The sequence below is a fragment of the Podarcis gaigeae genome (genome assembly GCF_964106915.1).
Source record: "Podarcis gaigeae genome assembly, chromosome: 7".
Lineage (NCBI taxonomy): Eukaryota > Metazoa > Chordata > Lepidosauria > Squamata > Lacertidae > Podarcis > Podarcis gaigeae.
Window position 1 is genome coordinate 35,007,886 of NC_139683.1, and position 20,185 is coordinate 35,028,070.

Consider the following 20,185-nt stretch of genomic DNA (forward strand, 5'->3'; position numbering starts at 1 on the left):
TCTGTGTAGGTAGTTCTGAGCTAGATAGATCAGTGATCTGACACAGCATAAGGTAGTTTATGTTCCATATTTGCTTCTTCCTATAACTTTCCATCGCAAGGAATTTAGGAGAGGCATTCTGCCTTTTGTAGGTATGCACTAGACAAGCTGGATTCAGTTACAGACGGTTTTCTCCTCTGAGACCAGAGTGGAAAGTTTTTGGTCACCTTGACCTGTGATAGTAAAAGGTGGCGCTCGCTGTTGTACCCCACCCCCCACGCGTTTTGGGAACTCTTCATTCAAGGGTTTTTGTCAATGGGAAGTGTGTCCTGCTGATCCCCCCTCCCCGGTCGCGGGCTTTGCTGACGTCACTAACGAGGCGATAAATATCTGTTGATATAATTGGATGTGAGATTCTGGGTTGTGATAGCAGGACGTTGCCCATTGCTGCTCTGAAACGGCCCCCATGATTTATTCAGCAGTGGATCGGGGCACGCAAGCGAGCTGTCAAGAAAGCGTCAGCTTATTAGGCAAGGGCTGCGTGATTCCAGAAGAGGGTCTAACCTATAAAAATCCCGCACCCGGGCTCTGATTAGGAAGCAAACTGATCACAAGGACGGCAGAAGACGGCTCCAATAGATACGCATCCTGAGAGGGAGACGAAAGGGGGCACCCAACTGCCGAGCGACTCCACCTGTCCGGCTTAAACTTCACCAGCATCTCCAAGGTATGAAAATATCCAGGTTAGCCTCACATGCACAAAAGGCAAACTTCTCTTAAGAAGATACTGCCGCTGGGTAGTTTGGATAAGTGTGTGTTATTAAAGCGCAGGTGGTGTGATGTGGTTTGCGTGTGTAATCTAAAGAAAAAGTCATTCTGGGATCATGCTAGAAAGGGCTATTTAAGGGCAACAGAAGGTTTTCTGGAAGCAGTCAAGCAGCGTTTAAAAGAAATGAAGGAAGGTGTTACTTCGCTTGCTCTGAATGATTGAGACACCTGGGTTTCCTATACTAAGGCTTTGATTAAAGTACCACCTGTCCAGTGCTCTGACCTGTAAGTAGCCTAGTCCATAAATTGCTATGCTGCGCGCTAAAGCATCGTGTTCTTTCTATTCGATGCATTTAATAAAGACGGGTGTCGAGGCAGCCCTTGACCCAAAGAGGAGGATGCAAACTTTCCCCTTGTGAGCGGATTTAACTGGGTTGACTGGGCCATGGTGCGGATGAATTCACAGTTGTGATAGGGCAGGGGACAGCTATGGAAGACCTTCAGCACCGCGGACAGCGACCGTCGCAGCAGCAGCTGCGGACGGGGACCCCTCGCTCGGGTTTGCCGACCCAAGGGCGGGAGTCCGTCTGATAACAAACTATGCCCATTCCCTTCCCCTCTTGTGACTTTTCCAGATCTGGCCGCCGAATCATGAAGATCCAGCTGTTGGTCTCTACAGGGATCCTGCTGGTCGCTCTGCTGCCCTGCCATGAGTGCCGAGCCCTCGGCAAGAGCGTCCCAGCCGACCCCGCTCTGCAGCAGCCGGATCTCCTCCAAGAGCAGCCGCAGGCGCTGCCCATCTTGCTCCGCGTGGGAGAAGAGTATTTCGTGCGCTTGGGCAACCTGCACAAGACCCCCTCTCCCGCCGCCTTCTCCTTCTCCTCCTCCGCCTCGGGCGGCAGCCACCTAGCAGCGTCTGCTTCGGCCGGCAACTTTTTCCGAGCGGCCGTCCAGCAGCTGCAGAACGTGCGGGAGCGCTCGCTAGAGGGCGCCGCCGAGCCCTGGCCAAGCGACGCCGACAGCGGGGCTCCCCTCGACGCCGCCCCGAAGGAGAAGCGTTCGTCCAAGGACTCGCCGATCTCCATAGACCTGACTTTCCACCTCCTCCGGCAACTCTTGGAAATGGCCCGAGCAGAGCAGCTGTCGCAGCAGGTCGAGAGCAACAGGAAAATGCTGGAGACCATCGGGAAATGAAGCGCTCTCTGCCCTCCGCCCGCCCCCTACCAAAGAGATCCTCCAGTTCGCACACGATATTTACACAGATTCCCTCGTGCTGTTCTCCTCTTCTTTTCACCGAGAGCTTGATCGACGTAGAGAGTGTCCAGTCGACACGCAGCCTAACCTAGCGCGTCAGTAGCATGCCCAGCGTTGTACCCAAGTGTCGTTTGTGACTTGCTGTCCTAACTCTTTGTCCCCCCCTTCCTCTTCCCTCGTTGTTACGATTAATGCAACTCTTTGAGGGTGGGGTCCAGCGGCTCAGTCACTGGAAGCTGGGCGAATGAGAGAGAGCCTTGTCTTTTTGGGTTGGTGGGCGGGGGAGAGGGTTGGGGCGTCCTCCTCTGTACTGAGCTTTATTTATTTTATTTTATTTTTTATTTGGAAGCCACTCTCCTTTCTCTCTCTCTCTCTCTCTCTCTCTCTCTCTCTCTCTTTCTCTCTTCTTTGTAAACATTTCCACAAATAAAACATCTTTTCAGCGCTCGGTCGATTTGGTCGTGTAAGAGAACGTTTAATATTTATATTTTTAATAAAAGCTGCAAAGGAACCACGGCTTCCTACACTTCCTTGCCTCGGAGACGTGTCAGTGGGGAATGCATCGATCGTGGCATAGAGAGAAGTAGAGGCTGAGTGGGGCTAAGGCGGAACAGCATCCGACCATAGGTAACCTATAGGAAAGAGGTGAAGGGAGGTTAGGAAATAGTGCAGTGTAAGAAACGGGGCGGGGCCGGGGGGGTGCCGGGACAATGTTTTGGAAGTTCAGCAGTTCCTGTGCTACATTTGACTCCGAATTTACTAGGAAATCAGCTCCAGATCTTAGTTACCCCTGGGAGAGCGCCTCTGGGCGTATACAGAATGCTTGCGAATTTATCCTCACACATCTAGGATTAAATGGCAAGGCTTCCAGCCTGGAGAAAGAGACCCCTTGCCAAGGCTGAGGCCCTGGGGCTCCTCTCATTTTAGGACACTCCCAGCCAGCATGGCCAGGGAGTTGTAGTTCTATGACGCCTGGAGGGCCACAGATTCCTCACCCTTGTTTTCCAAAGTAAACGCTGCAGGGTGCTCATGTTAGCCCGGGTGGGGTGGGGGTGAGTCCTTGCTCTTTTTTGCAAGGAATAGGAGCATTTCTTAACACTCCAGTTGAGCGCACCTTTACACGGAAGTAAAATCCACTGGTATCAATAGGGCTCACTCCCAGGGGACTGCCCTTGGCCCGCTTTGTCACAAAGTTTAAAAATCCACCCGTGGAGTAGATGAAGTGGATGTTTCACTGACTAGTCGACGTTTCCCTTAGAAACCCAGCTTCGTTAGTTCAGACAAAACGATTTCCAGCTGAAATCTGTTCTTCAGACCTCTACTCCTCATCCTTCCTCCCCTTCCTAAGTCCTTTCAGTAACACAAGTGGGATTGACATCGCTTCGTTTATACTCAGATCTGACGTTATGCATCCACAATACTTACATTCCTTCCACGCACAAAAATCCGTTCCGATTTAACACACAACTTCTTTCCACCTTTGCTTTGCATCTTCGAACCTGATGCGAAAACCGGTTTCATCTCACTGAAATTTAGCTTACTACATTTTGGGTGTTTTGGAGGGGCAGCGGGGGAGAAAGAGCCCATGACAAAGTTATTTTAAAGAAAGAAGCTGTGGCTGTAAAAATTGAAACTGGGCCAACTTGGACGGGAATCTGTTGCCGACAAATCTTTCAATGGAGATCGATGAAGAAGACGCACATTTCTGAATGAGCTGTTAGGTATTTTTCAAGTTAGACTTCCCCAACGTCCTCTCACAATTTAGGCAATTGAGAGGCCGGTCAACTTTTCCACTCATAGCCGAAGGAGCCCGAAGGGGACAGAGAGTACAGCATGATAAAAGCAGAGATCTGACGTCCCCATTTTTGCAGATCTCCAGCCTCTGTTTTGTGATCTTATGAGCTAACCCTGAAGTAATGGATGCTTAGCTCCCTGAGACAGTCCTTAGCCATCTTTGGTGGTCTCACAAGGGGATAAAGTTATTCCAGCCCACCTCACCCTACCCTTCCACTCCTTCTATTCACTTGAGCAGCGTGCTGGAGCAGTAAGGAGTGGACCAGGGCTAGGATAGGAAGGGAGACCCTGGTTCAGATCGCCACCCAGCCACGAAGCTCCCTGGATGACTTTGAAGCCAGCCACTATTCCTCAGTTTAACCAATCTCGTAGGGATGTTGTGAGGATCAAATGGTAGTGGTGGAGGAAACCCATAAACCGTCACTTAATTTTAACCTTACTATAGCAGGGTATGTCAGTACATGAAGAGTGTGCTGATGTTGTTGAGTACAAAATGTGAATGATGTCGCTCTGTACGCATTCATAATGATCAACAGGATGTCAGCATTTAGACCACAATGCAGGGCATTTCATTAAACACATCCAAGGGTTCTACTACCACTGGATTTCAGACATAATTTGTTTGGAAAGCAACTCCTCCATCTGGCACATTACAAACTGCTTAAGAACCGTCTTCCAGATTTTAGATGTGGTTTTGCCATGCAGTGTAGGGGACCACCATCAAACTGTTTCCAAACCCTCATGAGGCAGAGCTTAATTGTGTGGCTTGGTGGAGATTGTGCCTGCCTTATAATGTGTGGCTTTTGCCAATGCACATCCATTGAAAAGCTTGCTGGTAAGGTAAAGAGTCAACCTGTGTAATGTGAAGTTTATTAACAATGCCTTTAGTGAGGAAACAGCTATGCAAGAATATCGGTAAATCACTCCTGTAAAACTGCGTATAGAAGTCCCCAATTTACAGATGTGTCTTGTGCGCCTTTAGCACTTTACTTGCAAAAACAGTATTGTGCTGCTTTCTTTTCTTCGCATAATTTTTTGACATTAATTTTGCTGCGGCACACTTAGGATCAATTGCAATAATCATGCAATAGCTTGTTATATCACATATCACCTTTCTTAGATAAAGCCTTATCACATAAACTCAGTACCTAGCCAACGAGGTGACCTTGACAAGTAATAAGGTCACCACTTGATACCTGCCATTACCTCCAAAGCTGGTAGGAACTTGATCCTCCATTGGTTCATGATTAGCTATTAGCTTACATTCCTTCTTCCCTCCCACCCCTTTCCCAAATTGTACAGCTGCTTCCACAAATATTATAAAGTCAAATCCAATGAGAATTTTTTCAATCAAAATCTTTTGGATAAAATGTGATCCACCATTCCTTTTAATTCAGTATTTGTTATCACTTTGAGCCAAGTCACATGCTTCCTATGAATCCTTCCAGAAGCCAGCTGGATGGAGAGTCATCATTCATTCAATGAGTTCAACCAGGAGAAAGAGAAGACATGACGAGCCGGCTCATCAACTCTCTCATTGCTCCCAGGACGTCCTTCCATGTGTCCTTGAGGGGATGGTTCAGACCCAGTCTAGGGGTGGAGGAATAAAGATTTACAATGGGAAAATCTGAAAACTCATCTTGCACCTACACATATTGACTACTCAGTTCCATCAAAAACAATTATTTAGAAGTATTTGATGGCTGTGGAAAATAAATACATAAACACCACAACATCTTTGGAGCAACCTTCCTCAGCCTAGTACCCTCCAGGTGTTTGGAAATACAACTCTCATCAGCCCCGCTCAGTTTGGCCAATGAGCAGGGAAGACAGGAGTTGCAATCCAACATCTGAAGCAGGGTTTCAGAAACTTGGGTCTCTAGCCGTTGTTGGACTACAATTCTCATCATCCCCAGCTAGCAGGACCAGTGGTTAGGGATGGTGGAAATTGTAGTCCAAAAACAGCTGAAGTCCCAAGTCTGGGAAACCCTGATCTGGAGGATACAAAGTTGAGGAAGGCTGTTTTTAAACATAACCCAGCAGAAAATGTCCTTGCACAAACCCCATTAAGATGAATGAGAGCAGTATGTAATCTTCCACAGCTCCTATTCATTTCAACAGGGTTTGATGAGGAGAATTCTGCTAGGCCCATGTGTTCATTAAAAGATTAAGAAATGGCTATCCAAAGTTATTTGGAACCTTTTGAACATTGTTGTAGAATAATATTATAAGCTTATATCAATTGCTTTGGACTTCTGGAAGTAAACACGAAGTCCCATGAAATCAACAGATCTTATGATTTTCTGCTTCTTAAGTTGGTCATAGAAAGTCTTCAGATAGCGCTTGTACTCTAGCATGATGGTTAATAGAGATGCCAACCATGACATCCTTTTTTATCTTAAGAAAAATTCAACAGAAGCATCTTCCAAATTTTCACTAAACCCAGAGCACACAAAGATGTTCAATACACAGGGCACTTCCCTCCTTACTCTTAAAAGAACATGCTGCACCTCACCATGGCTCTATATCTCTAAGATGTAGAGAACCTTGAAATAGCTCATCAGAAAACAGAAACTTATGCAGCAGGTCTGGGGAACTTTTGGTCCTCCAGGTGTTGCTGAACTACAGCTCCCATTAGTCTCAGCAAGCATGGCCAACAACCAGGAATGATGGAAGTTGCAATTCAGCAACATCTGGAGAGCCATAGGACCCCTATACCTGAAATACCGTTTCTATCACAGATGCTTATGATGAGCTGCTATATGGGATAAAGATGGTCTGGCAATGCCCCAAGCATATTTTGTAAATATACAGTGTTAAATTTTAAACCAAGTTAGTGAGGAATGATGACGTGTTAGGTATTAGTTGGCTTAGAGTCATGCTGTTTGCAAAACAAGACCTGTTGCCTAGTGGGTGTGAAAAAAGTAGTTTGCTTCTTTCTGTCTAATAACAGTTTTGCATTTTCTTTCAAGGACCAGATCCTTAGTTGTAAATAAGGAGCATCATAAATGGATTTTGCACCAAGCAGATTCATTCTATAGGGCCCCAACTCTAAAATACCATCCTAATATGGATGATGCTTTTGAAGTAATACTGTTGCAAGTACAATATGTGGGCACATAATTGTGTACACTTATCAGCACAGGTTTTTAAATGGGCACATCTTAATTTCATTATTGCTACAGTTCAGTCTTGTACCCTCTGTTTCAGTGGCATAGCTGAGCAAGACTAAGCAAATACAACTGTTGATTATTGTGAATGGAACTAATGGGACATCAAGGGTTTAAAAATTATGTCCCTTGATTGTTGGGAAATATCTCTTTGGAAGACGACACCTTTTGGCTAATGTGTGGGGAACCTTTGGCCCTCCAGGTATTGCTGAACTACAGCCCCCATAATCCCTCACCATCCGGCATGCTTGTTGAGGCTGATGCGAGTAGTAGTTCAGCAACACCTGGAGTGCCAAAGGTTCACACTTCTGCTTTAGCTAATGCCCTTATTTGAAGGGCCATAACTCAGTGCGTCTGTTTTGCATGCAGAAGGTCCAAGGTTCAATCCTGTCATCTTCAGGTAAGACTGGGAGAGAAACCTGTCTGAAATCCTGAGAGCTACTGCAAGTCGACGTAGAAAATACCAAGCAAGGTGGACCAATGGTCTGATAGTATAAGGCATCTTCCTATGTAAGGAACAGAGAACAGGGTTGGCCCCATAGTGCTAAAATCCCTGCCCCTTTTGCCACCATTCACTGGGGGGGGGTGTCATTTGGGTGATTTTCGAATTCAGAGGAATGAAAGTTGGCTGAATGTACAGGTGGTGGGATTTGCACTCCTCCTAACAGCAGCCAACCACCACCATGCCCCCTGTCAAAATACCCTATGACTGACACTCTGTGACATTTTTGTGTCATTCTGATGGGGGGATGTGGTTGCCAGGTGTTGGGAAGACTGCCACTCTACACCAAAGGAAGACTGGCACTGCAAAACAGAGAGCAGTGAAAAAAGTTATCTGGGGAGACTGCTTCTCTATCTGGTTTTGTATTCTTTAAATGCAGTTCTCTAGTCACCGCTCATTCTGCCATGTGCATTCCACTATGAAAGCTTTATTGCTAGAGGGCATAGCACCGAGAATTTTAATAGTTGGACCACCCAGGAACAACCTGAGTTTGTGTGGCAGAATGGCACTGGATCCCAGTCTCGAATACAGAATAGGTCCCAGGAATGCAGTAGTTGTTGACAATTCCTGCACTAGTTTAAGTTGGTTTCTATAGTGCAGGCATTTGGCACCTCTGAGTATGAGGCTTTTACTGTGCAGGAGATACAAACTTTCACTCCACATTGATAACATAGCAATGTTATCAATGGGCTATTGTGGTTTTATCCATCATCCCCTTCCACTCTTTCCCTTTTTAGTAAATTCTGAGTGGCACTGGCAGGCAATCCTTAAGCAACCATGAAGAAAACATTGCTGATCTTTCCTTAAAACCACCCATCCTGTCCTCCATTTCCACACTTTCCATCTTATTCACATTTAACAAAATTTAGAAACCACTTGCTTTTGTTAAAGTTTTCTACTTAAAATGACAATGTTTTGTAATCACTCCAGCACTCAGCAGACATGATCCAGAAACATCATATACACTTGCACTTGGAATTTTTGTTTAAGAGTTTCCCTCTCAGAACCTATTGCACCAATGTTCTAGCTATTTTTTTTCACATAAAGGGTCTTCTTTATATGCAAGCACATAAAAAAAAGCAATTCCTCACCTCCAGTCTGAAGTGATATAGTCCAGCAAGAGCTTTACGGCATGAATCGTGCACCTTAACTCTTCCACAAGGCAAATTGATTTGTATGTGTCTAGTATAAGAACACACATGTCTATTCAGAAATAAGTCTCCCACTTAATTCACTGGGGCTTAATCTCCGATAAATAGGGACAGAATTGCAGTCTAAATGTCCTTTGACTTTGTTGCTATATGATATCAACACTGCTTGTTTTTGAAAATCACATATTCCATTATATAATAACACATGATTTTAGAAAACAAGAAGTGCATTTGAATGTAGGTAATTTAATTTATGTGTTTCATGTTAATAGTAAAGGAGAAAAGGAAAACCCAGTCTTAATCTCCTGCTGAAATGGCACTTTGCATATATCAAAAATGTTATAATTTCACTTAATAAAAGTTACATTCTAGAAAAAGAATGTAATGGATGAAAGGTGGTTCAAATTTTGCCACTGACCTGGGCTTCATCCATTTGTCTGCCTGCATCCAAAAATTCACAACCAGAATCTGAATTTGACTTCAATTAAATTTAAAAGTATTGTCTTAAAAACTCATTATTTGCAAAATGTTCACATCAGGGCTGTACCGATTTGAATTCAAACGTGGTCTGTCAAATTTATGTTCCCACCACTACGATATGCATTGTCTGCTAAAAATGTATTACTTACAACATAGGCTGTTCTCCATAGTCAGAAACTATTTTTTGTCCACTGAAAATTTAAATAGAATGAAAGACGTAACTATAGGTTATTTTAAAATAATTTCAACTTTCTCTAAAGAGTTTCTGTTTACATGGTAATGTAATATAATCCCTTCAGCAGAACTTCCTACAGCTGTCAACTTTTATCATAACAATACAGCTATAAGCTCAAAGACTTCTTTTCTTATGCCTATTTTTAATTCTCTGGGAGCCAAGTGAAACTCTTTTCTTATAAAATAAATTGTTCAACTACATAACTGTAGGCAGGTAAAATATGCACCAGCAAACTCCATCCATCATGAGATTAGCTGTTCAATTCTCAGAAAGGTGGTTGGCCGTGAACTTTTCGCGCCCATGGGGACTGAATGTCTCACCAAAATAGATTTTCATTCTGTTACAATTAGAGCTATGTGGCAAAAGGATAATGTAATGCTGTTTATTTCACACAACCTTAACAATTCCAAAAATAGTCCTGAGAAATGAATGCAGTGTTCCTCTTTGTGTGTAGGCTGGGTAAGTTCCCTGAAGGATGTAATGTCAAGCCTACTTTAGGGAGCTTAAACTAATGGTGAAACCTTTTCAGGGGAAGGAGACTCTTAAGTAAGCCCTGTTCCATAAAGTGTGAATGTTCCAGTGGACTCAGCTGAAAATGCTGCACTTCATTACACTTCTAATCTATCCCAGTGGCTCTGTACAAAGCTATCAATACAAATTTAAGCCTGAAACATCTTACTCTGCCTATCGTCTTACTCTGTAGTGTATGATTCTCAGGGTGGTTTTATGATAGCAGCAGCAATCTCTCTCACAGACATCTTATCCCACAGGGATGGCTTCCACCCAGGTGAGGGAACTGGGCAAGCATCAGCAGAGGGCTCAAGATGGATTCCATAAGCATCTTGCATGTTGCAACTGAACAGTGCACCAAGCCAGCTGTCTGATGCTTTTCAAACTCAAGGGGAAACAGGGAGGAGACACTTGGTCTAGCAGTTGTCTGGTGTGTTCTCTGATCACTTTCTGATAGGATAAACATTACCACCTGCTGTTAGGGAATTATTAAGCCCTGTTCACCATTCATATCTAACAAAAATAAGTTGTGGGCCACTGGACTGACTGCAGCAGATGAAAAAGAGGCAGTGAAAACCCAATTTTGTCATTATTTCATGCCTTTCTCCAGAGGTCCAGTGAAGCTTCTATCAGAAAACTCTAGTGCTCCATTAAATTAGATGACTGTTTCCAGAATTCTTTAAAAATATGCTGACAATTTTTTAAAAAACATAGGACTGCAATAATCTAAATCTATCATACTCGCACAAAAACAATTGTCTGTCTCCCTTTCATGTAAAAACAACAACAACAGAAAACTTAATCCATTGTATTGTATCATCCAAATCAATGTGTGCTTTGTAGACTGTGATCAAACCATCTTTCTGAATCACTTGCTCACAACTTTTTGTTTAGTTGCTTAGCTAGAGATAGCATAATGCTTGCATACAAGTTTGCCCTGAAAAATAATGTAGAGTAACTTGTGGGTGTTAATGTTAGAAAACTAACTTTATACTCTCTCATCCTCAACTAGTTTGCTTGTTTGATGCCCTTTAAGAAAACTGTGAAGAGACATCATGAAGTCAAGATCTTGCAAGCTGTGTGTTACAAGACGTAGACCTCAAAAACTGCCAAAAGAAACATTCTCTTCTTGTGGGAGAGAAGGGCAGCTATTCTAGCAGTGACGCAGAGCATTGTCTAAGTATGCCACTTAAGAAGCAGACGGCACTTTAAAATATAGATTGTTCTTTGAAAGGACCTGATGAATGAGACCCATTTAAAATTATGACTCATGGAAGAGCTTTGTACCATGGATCCGCTGGATCACGTAACAAAGCCTGAATAATTTGTAAGGTTTGGATACAGATATCGCTTGATCATGAATGAATGACTAAGCTGAGATATTGCAAATATGCCAGGAGGGGCATGTAAGAACAGCTATGGGCGTACTGCACATGCTATGGAGGCCAGCTCCATTCAGTAAGAGCTCCATAAATAGACCATCTTGCTGATGCATCAAGACCATCAACACATTCTAGTTCCTCGAAGTTACTCAGCAGTTGAACAGAGTCCATAGTATAATGTCAACATCTTTCTTTACTCTGATTTCTGGTTATTTCTAGAATGTTTTCATCTTTAAATCTTATTTGGTTGGCTCTGTGGTGTGTTTTCTTCTTACTCTTAGAGTCATACTGAGTACTAATGGATGGGAAAGGCAAGAAATGTAACTTTGTTCAGCTCATACGAGCAGAGCAGAGGAAGCAGGGTCCCACAATGCTCAATATTGAGATGGATTTTTAAAAGTTGCTCATAAAGGACCTGCAGATGAACGAGGAAGAATCAGGACCAAGGAAGGAGAGTACTTCTTCACATAGTGCATAGTTACACCAAGGACTTGGTTACTACTAAATGTACTAATTACTAGGAAGATGATGACTTTAAAAGAGGTTTAGACAAATCCACATATATAAGGCAATCAAAGCCCACTAGTCATTATGGCTGCATACGTACTGCAGGTGGCATGACTTTTTAATGCCAATTTTTGGAGAACACTAGTGGGGAGAGTGGTGTTGCGCTCAGGTCTTGCTTGTGGGCATTTGGCTGGCCAAAGTATGGAAAGGATGGCCCTGTTCTAGCAGTGTTATTCTAGTATAATGAAGAAAGAGCAGAAGGGTGGTAACTTAATGAACCCAATAAAATAACCATCTCTGGGTTATGGTTGATGGCTACTTTTTAAGCAAAATGAAAAGTAACAATGCTCTAGCCATTCCTTCATACCATGAGTAGGGAAACAGTTGTCCTACAGATGCTACCATCATTCCTGTCCATTGGCTCTGCTGACTGGGATGATGAAAATTGTAATCCAAAAGAATTCAGAAGGCCACAGGTTCTTCACCATTGCCAGGAAGTGCAATGGCCTCAATCTCATTTTCTCATTTTCTCACTCTGATACTGTTACAACTTTTAAGAGGAAAATTAAGAGCACCATCAAGAAGAACAGGAAAGACATTTTACATGCTGACAGATGCCCTATGATGCTTCCCAAGCACTTCCTAAATTTGGCAAAATCTGCCCTGCTCTTGAACTGTTTTGAGCAAGAACAGTTTTCGAGCATGTGTAGGACGTTAAAGGTATAGGCAGGAAAAGATAAATTAGTATACCAGTGAGTCCATTAGCCTATGAATTAGTCTGTGAATGATGAGAATTGCCCTGCATTCCCCTATACAGATCAGTTCTGCCATTATAAAGAATTAGATACAATATAGGAATTTCAGGATCACAAAACGATTAGCCATTGTGCAATATTCCTGTGCAAGTGACCTTTCAGTAACAATGGGTATAATAAATTTAACCTTTCCATATAATAGATGTAATAATAGTTTTGCCACGAAGGGGAATAGTTGTTAAGCCTCTTTTAAAAACAAATGAGTCTAACTAGATGCATGCTTCCATACAAGAATTGTACAGTGAGCGTAGCACAGTCTCCAAAGAATTGATAAAATAGCAAAACTAACCAGAAGTAATATTCATGAAAAGAGGCAACCGAGGAAAGGGAGAGGTATTTGTTTCGCTTGCCACTAGTGATGCAATATCCAACAGGTGCTCTTGAATCAGGATATGTGCAAAGGCACATTTCACAGGGCAAATGTGCTAGCACTGCATTTCCCAGGTCTAAAACTCTGTGCTGTGAATGTCTGAATGCAATGGCTCCACGATATCAGCATTGGCTTGAAGGACAGCATAAAAACTGTATATACCAAATGGGAAAACAGGCATTTCCTGTACAAGAATGTTGATCGTGGAGGGTTTGGTAGCCACTCTTATTTTGAAAAATCCCTTTTATTTCCCCTTGGTCATTGGGCAGTGCTAAAGAGAACACCCTGTCAACACAAGGATTTCTCTTTGCATGACAGAATGTTTTCCCCTATGCCCACTCCTAAATCTGTTTTGGGGTTCTCCTGTTTTCCAGAGCAGATTTGGGGGCTCACAAGGTGCAGATGGGGGAAAGACAAAATTACATTGCACCAGCATTCCTCCTTGTACTTGTGTAACTATTTTGTTGAACCCAACCTCTAATGTCACAGAACAGTGACCGGTGTAACCCTTCATCAGACAGAAGGTGAATCAAAGGAGGCAGGGGAGGTTTAAGAATAAATCTGCCTTGGCGCTGAAGCCACACTTCATTTTTGCTGGGTCTATTATTCAGAGGGGATGTGGCTGTGGGAGATTGCCATGAATTAACCGCTGCAACACCAAGGGGCCAGCACAGCTCACAAAGCTGACTTTGGGTCCTGCAATCCCTCCTTTCCTCCCATAGCTAGAAGAAGGGATCCTGTGCTAAAGGCATGGCTAGAATATTTTAGCTATGATTCCAGCATTGCAGGGGGTTGGACTAGATGACCCTTGGGGTCCTTTCCCACTCTGCAATTCTATGGTTCTATGTGGCAGGACCCAGAAGATAAAAATTCCATGATATTTTGAAAGAAACAACAGTTGTTTCCTTACATTAAAAACAGCAACAATGCCTTTAAATTAACGTAGAGATGACAAGACAAGTATTTTTCAGTTTTCAGTGAAGCAAAGTGCATAGGCCAGGTCAGCCTGGTTGCACTGTTGTCTAAATAGAGAAAATATCTGTACCCACCACCATTCCGAGGCAATATTGTTGGGAAAGGTCTAAATTCAGAAAGCAGAAGGTATCCCATGACTCACAATGTAGTTTGTAGATGTGACTATTAAATGCTAGGGGAAGGCATCACTGGCAAAACTAATTATAGCAAAAGCATTGCCTGGGAACCTTACAAAAATGTTTTGTCATTACAACAGCTCCACACTGGTGTGATTGAATCACAAGAGCAATTTCCAGAAACTACAAAAGAAAGGAAGATTAAAAAGAAAAAAAATCAAGGGTTAGCTACTTGATTTTAAATACACAATTAATTATGTTTGTTAGGGCCAAACACATGTAATTGTAGCCCACTGGCTATTTTATTATAGGAAAAGCCATGTTTGGAGGGGCAACCAGAATTGAAGAAGAAGGAAGGATGTGTTGGTGAATCCTTTTTCTATTATCCTTTCCCTCTTCCCTACCCAGTATGTAATTGGTGATGTTCTTTCCCCCAATTTGCATTGTGTTTCCTTTGCATTGAAATGAATGTCATGGAATAACATAATGTTGATGTAAAGTAATTAATTGCATAACTTTTCACCATAGTGGGCAACAAGACAAATGGGATAGCTTTTGCTGGAAGTTGAACTGCAGCAGAATGGAAACAGCACTACACGTGACAAATATGGGGTGGAATGGAAATGGAGGCCTTCTTACTAAGGCTGTGTAAGAGGGCCCCATAGATCCAGTTCAGGGCACTATCTGGTAATTCATAATGACCCCAACCTGACCAGGATCCAGACCCCAAACCAAATCAGGGTCGTTGCATAGTGTTTAATTAAGAATTTAAAACTTGCTTAAACATATGGTCATTGGAGGAGGGGAGAACCCCAACTCCTCAACTCTCCTCACTGCCTGACCAAACCCCTTTGGACAGCCCTAGATTGCTCTGGGTGGACCTGATCTACCCAGGTCTGCCTCAACCTACTCCAGCCAAATCCTGAGTAGACCCAAATTGGCCCAATTTGGTTTGGGATCTGGGTAGAGCAGTTGCACAGCCCTATTTCTTATATCCCTAGTCTTCTCAGGCTTATGTGCTAGACTGGGGAATCTCCAGGGAAGTTTAGGTGTGTTGGCCATTTGAGACCTGGAGCCATGATGGTCCTGAAAGAGAGAATATTTAATGTGGGACCCCCCCCCCAAGTCTGGCAATAGAACAGGACATTCAGAGTTGTTATGCTCAAGATTCTATAAAACCTATAGCTTAGTCTGAAAATGATGCAACATGGAATTAATGTTACTGTTTCTTTTGAAAGACTTCCCTATGTGATTTATTAGATAGTAGCCCCAATTTATCCAACTCTTAAAAGGAGTAAGGCTTGAAAAACAAGGGTTCTAAGTTGAACAGAAAAAAAATGTTTTATTTTTCTCCCTGGCCACTGTAGGTAAAACACTTTGGAAATTGTTGAATAAGCAAGCATTCAAAGCATATCATAAAACTAGAAACTCTTATCATAATACTGAAGACCAGTGTACCTGGCAATCAGCAGGTAGTGGAGAGCCAGTGTGGTGTAGTGGTTAAGAGCGGTAGTCTCGTAATCTGGGGAACCGGGTTCGAGTCTCCGCTCCTCCACATGCAGCTGCTGGGTGACCTTGGGCCAGTCACACTTCTCTGAAGTCTCTCAGCCCCACTCACCTCACAGAGTGTTTGTTGTGGGGGAGGAAGGGAAAGGAGAATGTTAGCCGCTTTGAGACTCCTTAAAGGGAAGTGAAAGGTGGGATATCAAATCCAAACTCTTTTTCTTCTTCTTCTTAGAATAGTAGCAGTATCCTATTGGCCAAGCCAGCATCAACTGCAGAATTTTGCTAGTGATGCAGAAGATTTCAAGAGCAGTACTGGCTCAGGGGAACAAGAATGTATGTCTATGTGTGAATGCTGGTAAAGGACAAACCATAATCTACTGATCAGGAACATATTCATCCCTGGGATATGATTCAATATTAAGGCCTCTATGATATTAAAATCTAGCCTTGACTTCAGTAAATTTCTAATGCTAAGTATATGAGTAATCCCATCTGACTCACTGATATTCATGCGTTTAAAAAAAATTAAGCACAGCACATGATTAACATTCTTGTTTTTTTGGTGGACTGAGTTTGGAAAGGTTAACATCTTAAAAGCTATTTTCCAAAACTGAATCCTGAAATTTTCCTTAAAGTGCTGAAATTACCCTAGATCATTCCAAAAGTGAAATACTGCACTTTAGACAGCAACTTAAATATAATCACAGTTTATCACTTGAGACTCAAATGAGGCATGACATTAATTCACAGTCTGATCTTTCAGTCCCATCTCTTTAATGATCTTATTAGCTACTGTGTGCTTTAAGTACATTTGCATAACTAGCAATTGTCTGAGATTTTAGCAAAATACAGACTTCCTTGAAGTCTGCATGCCATCTCTTAGACACGTATTTTTAAATGTTAATTCCAAATACTTTGGGCATTGTGGCAGATACATTCTATTTTGGTATGTGACTGACTCTAAAAATCCCATGAATAAAGTTACAGCCAGGTGGGGGTGGCAGCTGCAATAACATTACTTTTTTCATGACTATCATTTCATTCACCAGTAGTTTAGGCAAATTCATCTACCTTCCAGTTTCAAATGATGGATTAGAATTCAGTTGTAGAGATCTCTACAGTGAGTGTCTCCAAAATATCTTACACACTAATTTGATCTGTGACAACATCTGACAAGGCAGGAGCCTCACAAACATCCTTTGGGATGAAGGATGGGATAAAAATTTAATAAATATACAAGCATCTCAGTGATTGCACATGGTAATGTTACCTTCTGAACACCTGTACCAAAGGTCTATCAGTTATGCACCTTATATTTCTTGTACATTGGATCTCTGAGTATAGGATGGTACTGTATATAAATTCAATAAATAATAAAAAATAAAAATAATTCCTCACATTAATTGTTCAGCCAGAGGCCACATGCTGGTCAATTTATACAGCTAAACAAGACACAGCATGGTTAGTATTTAAATGGGAGGATGTTTGGAAACCCTATGTAAGCTGCTCTGAGATTTTTAACGAAGGACCAAGAAATATAACGAATGTAATATTTGTTTCATGCTTACCATAGCATAAGCTGATGGGAAAAGCTGATGGTAAACATATGGAATTGCAGAATGTAGGCAGGGGATTACAAGTCTGAATATTCCCCACCTAATATAAAACATCCTGCACAGAGTAAATTAATAGCTAAGGACAGGATAGGCTAAAACTCGTAAGTAAATAATTTTTGACATAGCAGAGATTCAATCATGCAATCCCTGATTTGCATTCTGAAATGGCACTATTCCATGGGAGTTGTCCCGCATGCTTTACGCTGTGCCAAAATCTGTTCTCTAATTTCTCAAGAGTCTTTCTCTGGAAAAGGGGCTTTGCTTTTTCAGGCTTCAGAAAGGTGGTGTGTGTTTGGCTGAACTTACCGTGTGTGTGTGTGTGTGTGTGTGTGTGTGTGTGTGTGTGTCCCATTAAATATCTGTGTAGCACTCTAGAGTTTCTCCAGTTGTCTGCACTTCTTGATCTGAAAAGCCCACAAAGGAGGTTACTTCCTAACATCTTCCCTGGGCTTTAATTGAAGCATGAGAAGTTGAGATAGCTGGATACCAAGTGCTTGCGGCAGTACAATCATTGAGTTTGTTTTTAAGGGAACTGCTTCCTTTTACTTTTTTAAAAAGAAACCTATCTGTACTGATTTCTTTAAATGCAAAAAGGCGCAACCTTCAGGTTAAAAAAAGAGCAACTTTTTTTTGTACACCCAGCTGCCAGGTGCCTAGTAGGTAATCTCCATTTTTTTTGTACTTACGGCCAAGGATGTAATGGGGTTTTCAGGAAGCATGGGCTCTTGGGAGGGTTGCAGAGTGCAGTCCACTAGAGAATAGACTTGCAGAATGATAGGAAGGGCATTCACAAAACCTTTCAGCTACCTTGAAAGTTTCACTGAAATTTTCTCTCCCCTTGGATTATTTTTTAATGTAATTTCTTTTCTATTTACTTGACAATGGTTTTTTTTTTTAAAAAAAACACCCACAGAAGAATCTTTTAGCACAGCACTATACAGAAGCACAAACAGCACTCCTCCCTCACAGCCTTTCCCTCAGACTCAAAGTTATACACATACACATCTTGGGGATGAACGCTCAAGGCTACTTATGTGTACAGCAAAAGAAACCATGGCTTGTTACATCTACAGTTTTCAACGATGTCAGGAATGCCTAATATCTGAAATACACCATCCACGGGATTAATTGGGGATTTCCTATCTATCTCTTCTTCTAAAAAGCTCTCATATTTCACCATGCAGGATGACACTCCAGGGTAACATTTCAGAGGGAGGGGAGATAAAGAGGAAAAGCTTTAGGCAGCATGTATGGCATGACAGCATGGTCCTTTTAGGATGAAAAAGAATGGGACGGTTGGTTCTAACCACCTGCAGGCATGACTACAGAAATGACTTGTGCTGTTAGTTAAGGATAAAACAAAACAGTTCCTACCCCTCAAAGTAAAAAGCATGTACTGAATCTGACTCCAGAGATGGTGCAGTAAGATAAGAAAAGCCAAAACTGAGAGGCAGAATGCTAATCCCTGTGAGGAAATAAGAAGAATACTTCACTAACGTCATCAGAGAAAATTGCTCATTTGGTGAAGCTTGGTGAAGAAAAAGACATTCCATTTTCTGTCCCCCACCCCCAGTTGTCTGTGTGTGTTTCTTTTTTCTTTTTCTTTTTTTTAAAAAGGGTGGTTATTGCAAGAACACCCAGGGTAGGTTCAAAATTCGCATAAATTCAACTTTGTGCTAGATTGGTCCTCATAAGAAGCACATGCACCAGTAAAATATGAGGCAGGCATAATTCACAACTAATGCACTTGCTAGAAACTTTCCTCCTATGGTGCCTGAACTACCCCTTTGAGAGGAAAGCTGGGAGAGTTTGTTTAATTAACAATTAAACAAAATAATACAGGGCATCATAAACATGTATTATTCTACACCAGCTTAATCATCATGGCTTCCCCCAAAGCATCCTGGGAATTACAGTCTGGTGAAGGTTGGGAGAATTCCCTGCTCCTTTGAACTACAGATCTCAAGGCAGGTCCAGCATCAGCTTTGGACAGCTGCTGCTAGGCCTCTGGGGCCCTGGCAGACCCACTACTGCGCTGAGGCTAATATAGGGCTCCATATGCTGTGTGGTTACACAACTGAACTGCCATTACTGACACAGTATCTAGGCATTTTGAGAAATTAAAATGGTAGCTCAGACACAGCTGCCTGGCAGTGACTGCATCCACAGGAGTGAGCCCAGCAGAGGACTCACTGAACCTTGGAACCAAGCCTGTCTCATGTCTGCCTGAAGAGAAGGAATGGCAATCAAATCAGTTTATATCTGTGGCGTAGATATGTCTTCTGTTACTACTGTGACACTTCCCTTCTATCATTTCCTGGCCCCACCTTGTATTCTTTCTCCCAACCAGCCCTATGGTCATGCCAGGTCTTTTCCCATATTCTCTTTAGGTATGTTTTTCTTTCGTTTAGTGTTAAAGCTGAGCAGTGCTGTTGCTCCTGACTGCCTGTTCTTATTCCTTCCCCTATTCCTTTACACATTCCTATTGTTATTGCTCTTTAAAAAACAGTTGTTTAAAGGCATCCATCTGTCAGGAGCTGCCATGGCTAGAACCAGGAGCCTTCAGTTCTGGGTCCATCCCATATGTTGTTCTATCAGAGCTGCAGCTTGGAGCATCATTCTGGCAGTGCCTCAAAGTGTGGACAATTTAGCAGCACCCAATCATTGCTGCTCTGCTTTAAGTGGGAAGTGAAATAGCAATCCAGCTTCTAACACCCTGTAGCTAAGTGGGTTAAATACTCTCTCCTGCTTTACTTCATGAACCCCTTGCCTGCTGCAGTTTGGAGGGGCAGGGGAAGAAGATAAAAGGCTATAAAGGCAAAACTATCTGGAAAGGAAAGGGTTCAAATGTTATCAATCAAGTCTAGAAAATATGTACGGTATACAGCCCATGAACAGTCAGAATAGCAGAGGGATAGGGGAGATTGTACAAGTATGACACTGAATTAAAAACAGCAGAATTTTCTGAGAAAAGGGAGTTGGGGGAGAAATTGTTTATTTCATGACCACAGGACAATATCCTGCAAAAGATGAGTTAAAGTGTGACTATTCCCCA

General features: G+C 42.5%; 2 protein-coding genes and 1 long non-coding RNA gene across 6 annotated transcripts in view; 2 read left to right on the forward strand and 1 right to left on the reverse strand.

Moving 5' to 3' along the window:
- Positions 1-415: 415 nt before the first annotated feature.
- CRH (corticotropin releasing hormone) lies at positions 416-2,512 on the forward strand. Its single transcript, XM_083748741.1, has 2 exons — positions 416-706; positions 1,383-2,512. The coding sequence occupies exon 2, from the start codon at positions 1,399-1,401 to the stop codon at positions 1,939-1,941; it is 543 nt and encodes a 180-aa protein (XP_083604867.1). The 5' UTR covers positions 416-706; positions 1,383-1,398; the 3' UTR covers positions 1,942-2,512.
- Positions 2,513-4,651: 2,139 nt separating this feature from the next.
- The window catches only part of TRIM55 (tripartite motif containing 55), a 41,217-nt gene continuing 25,683 nt past the window's right edge, over positions 4,652-20,185 (reverse strand). For 2 of the 4 annotated variants that reach the window (XM_083747831.1, XM_083747833.1), the window contains one exon: positions 4,652-5,385. In XM_083747831.1, coding sequence (XP_083603957.1) covers positions 5,266-5,385 — 120 coding nt within the window. In that variant the 3' untranslated portion in view covers positions 4,652-5,265. Of the gene's footprint in view, positions 5,386-16,784; positions 16,866-18,504; positions 18,596-20,185 lie in introns of all 4 variants that reach the window. The other 2 variants (XM_083747830.1, XM_083747832.1) reach the window with 2 other exon arrangements.
- LOC310848768 lies at positions 9,304-18,729 on the forward strand. The gene is made up of 2 exons (XR_014566600.1): positions 9,304-15,483; positions 15,747-18,729. It is a non-coding gene; the product is annotated as an uncharacterized lncRNA (long non-coding RNA).

Coding starts and splice junctions, on each gene's coding strand:
- CRH (XM_083748741.1), top strand. CDS start 1,399: ATGAAGATCCAGCTGTTGGTCTCTACAGGGATCCTGCTGGTCGCTCTG.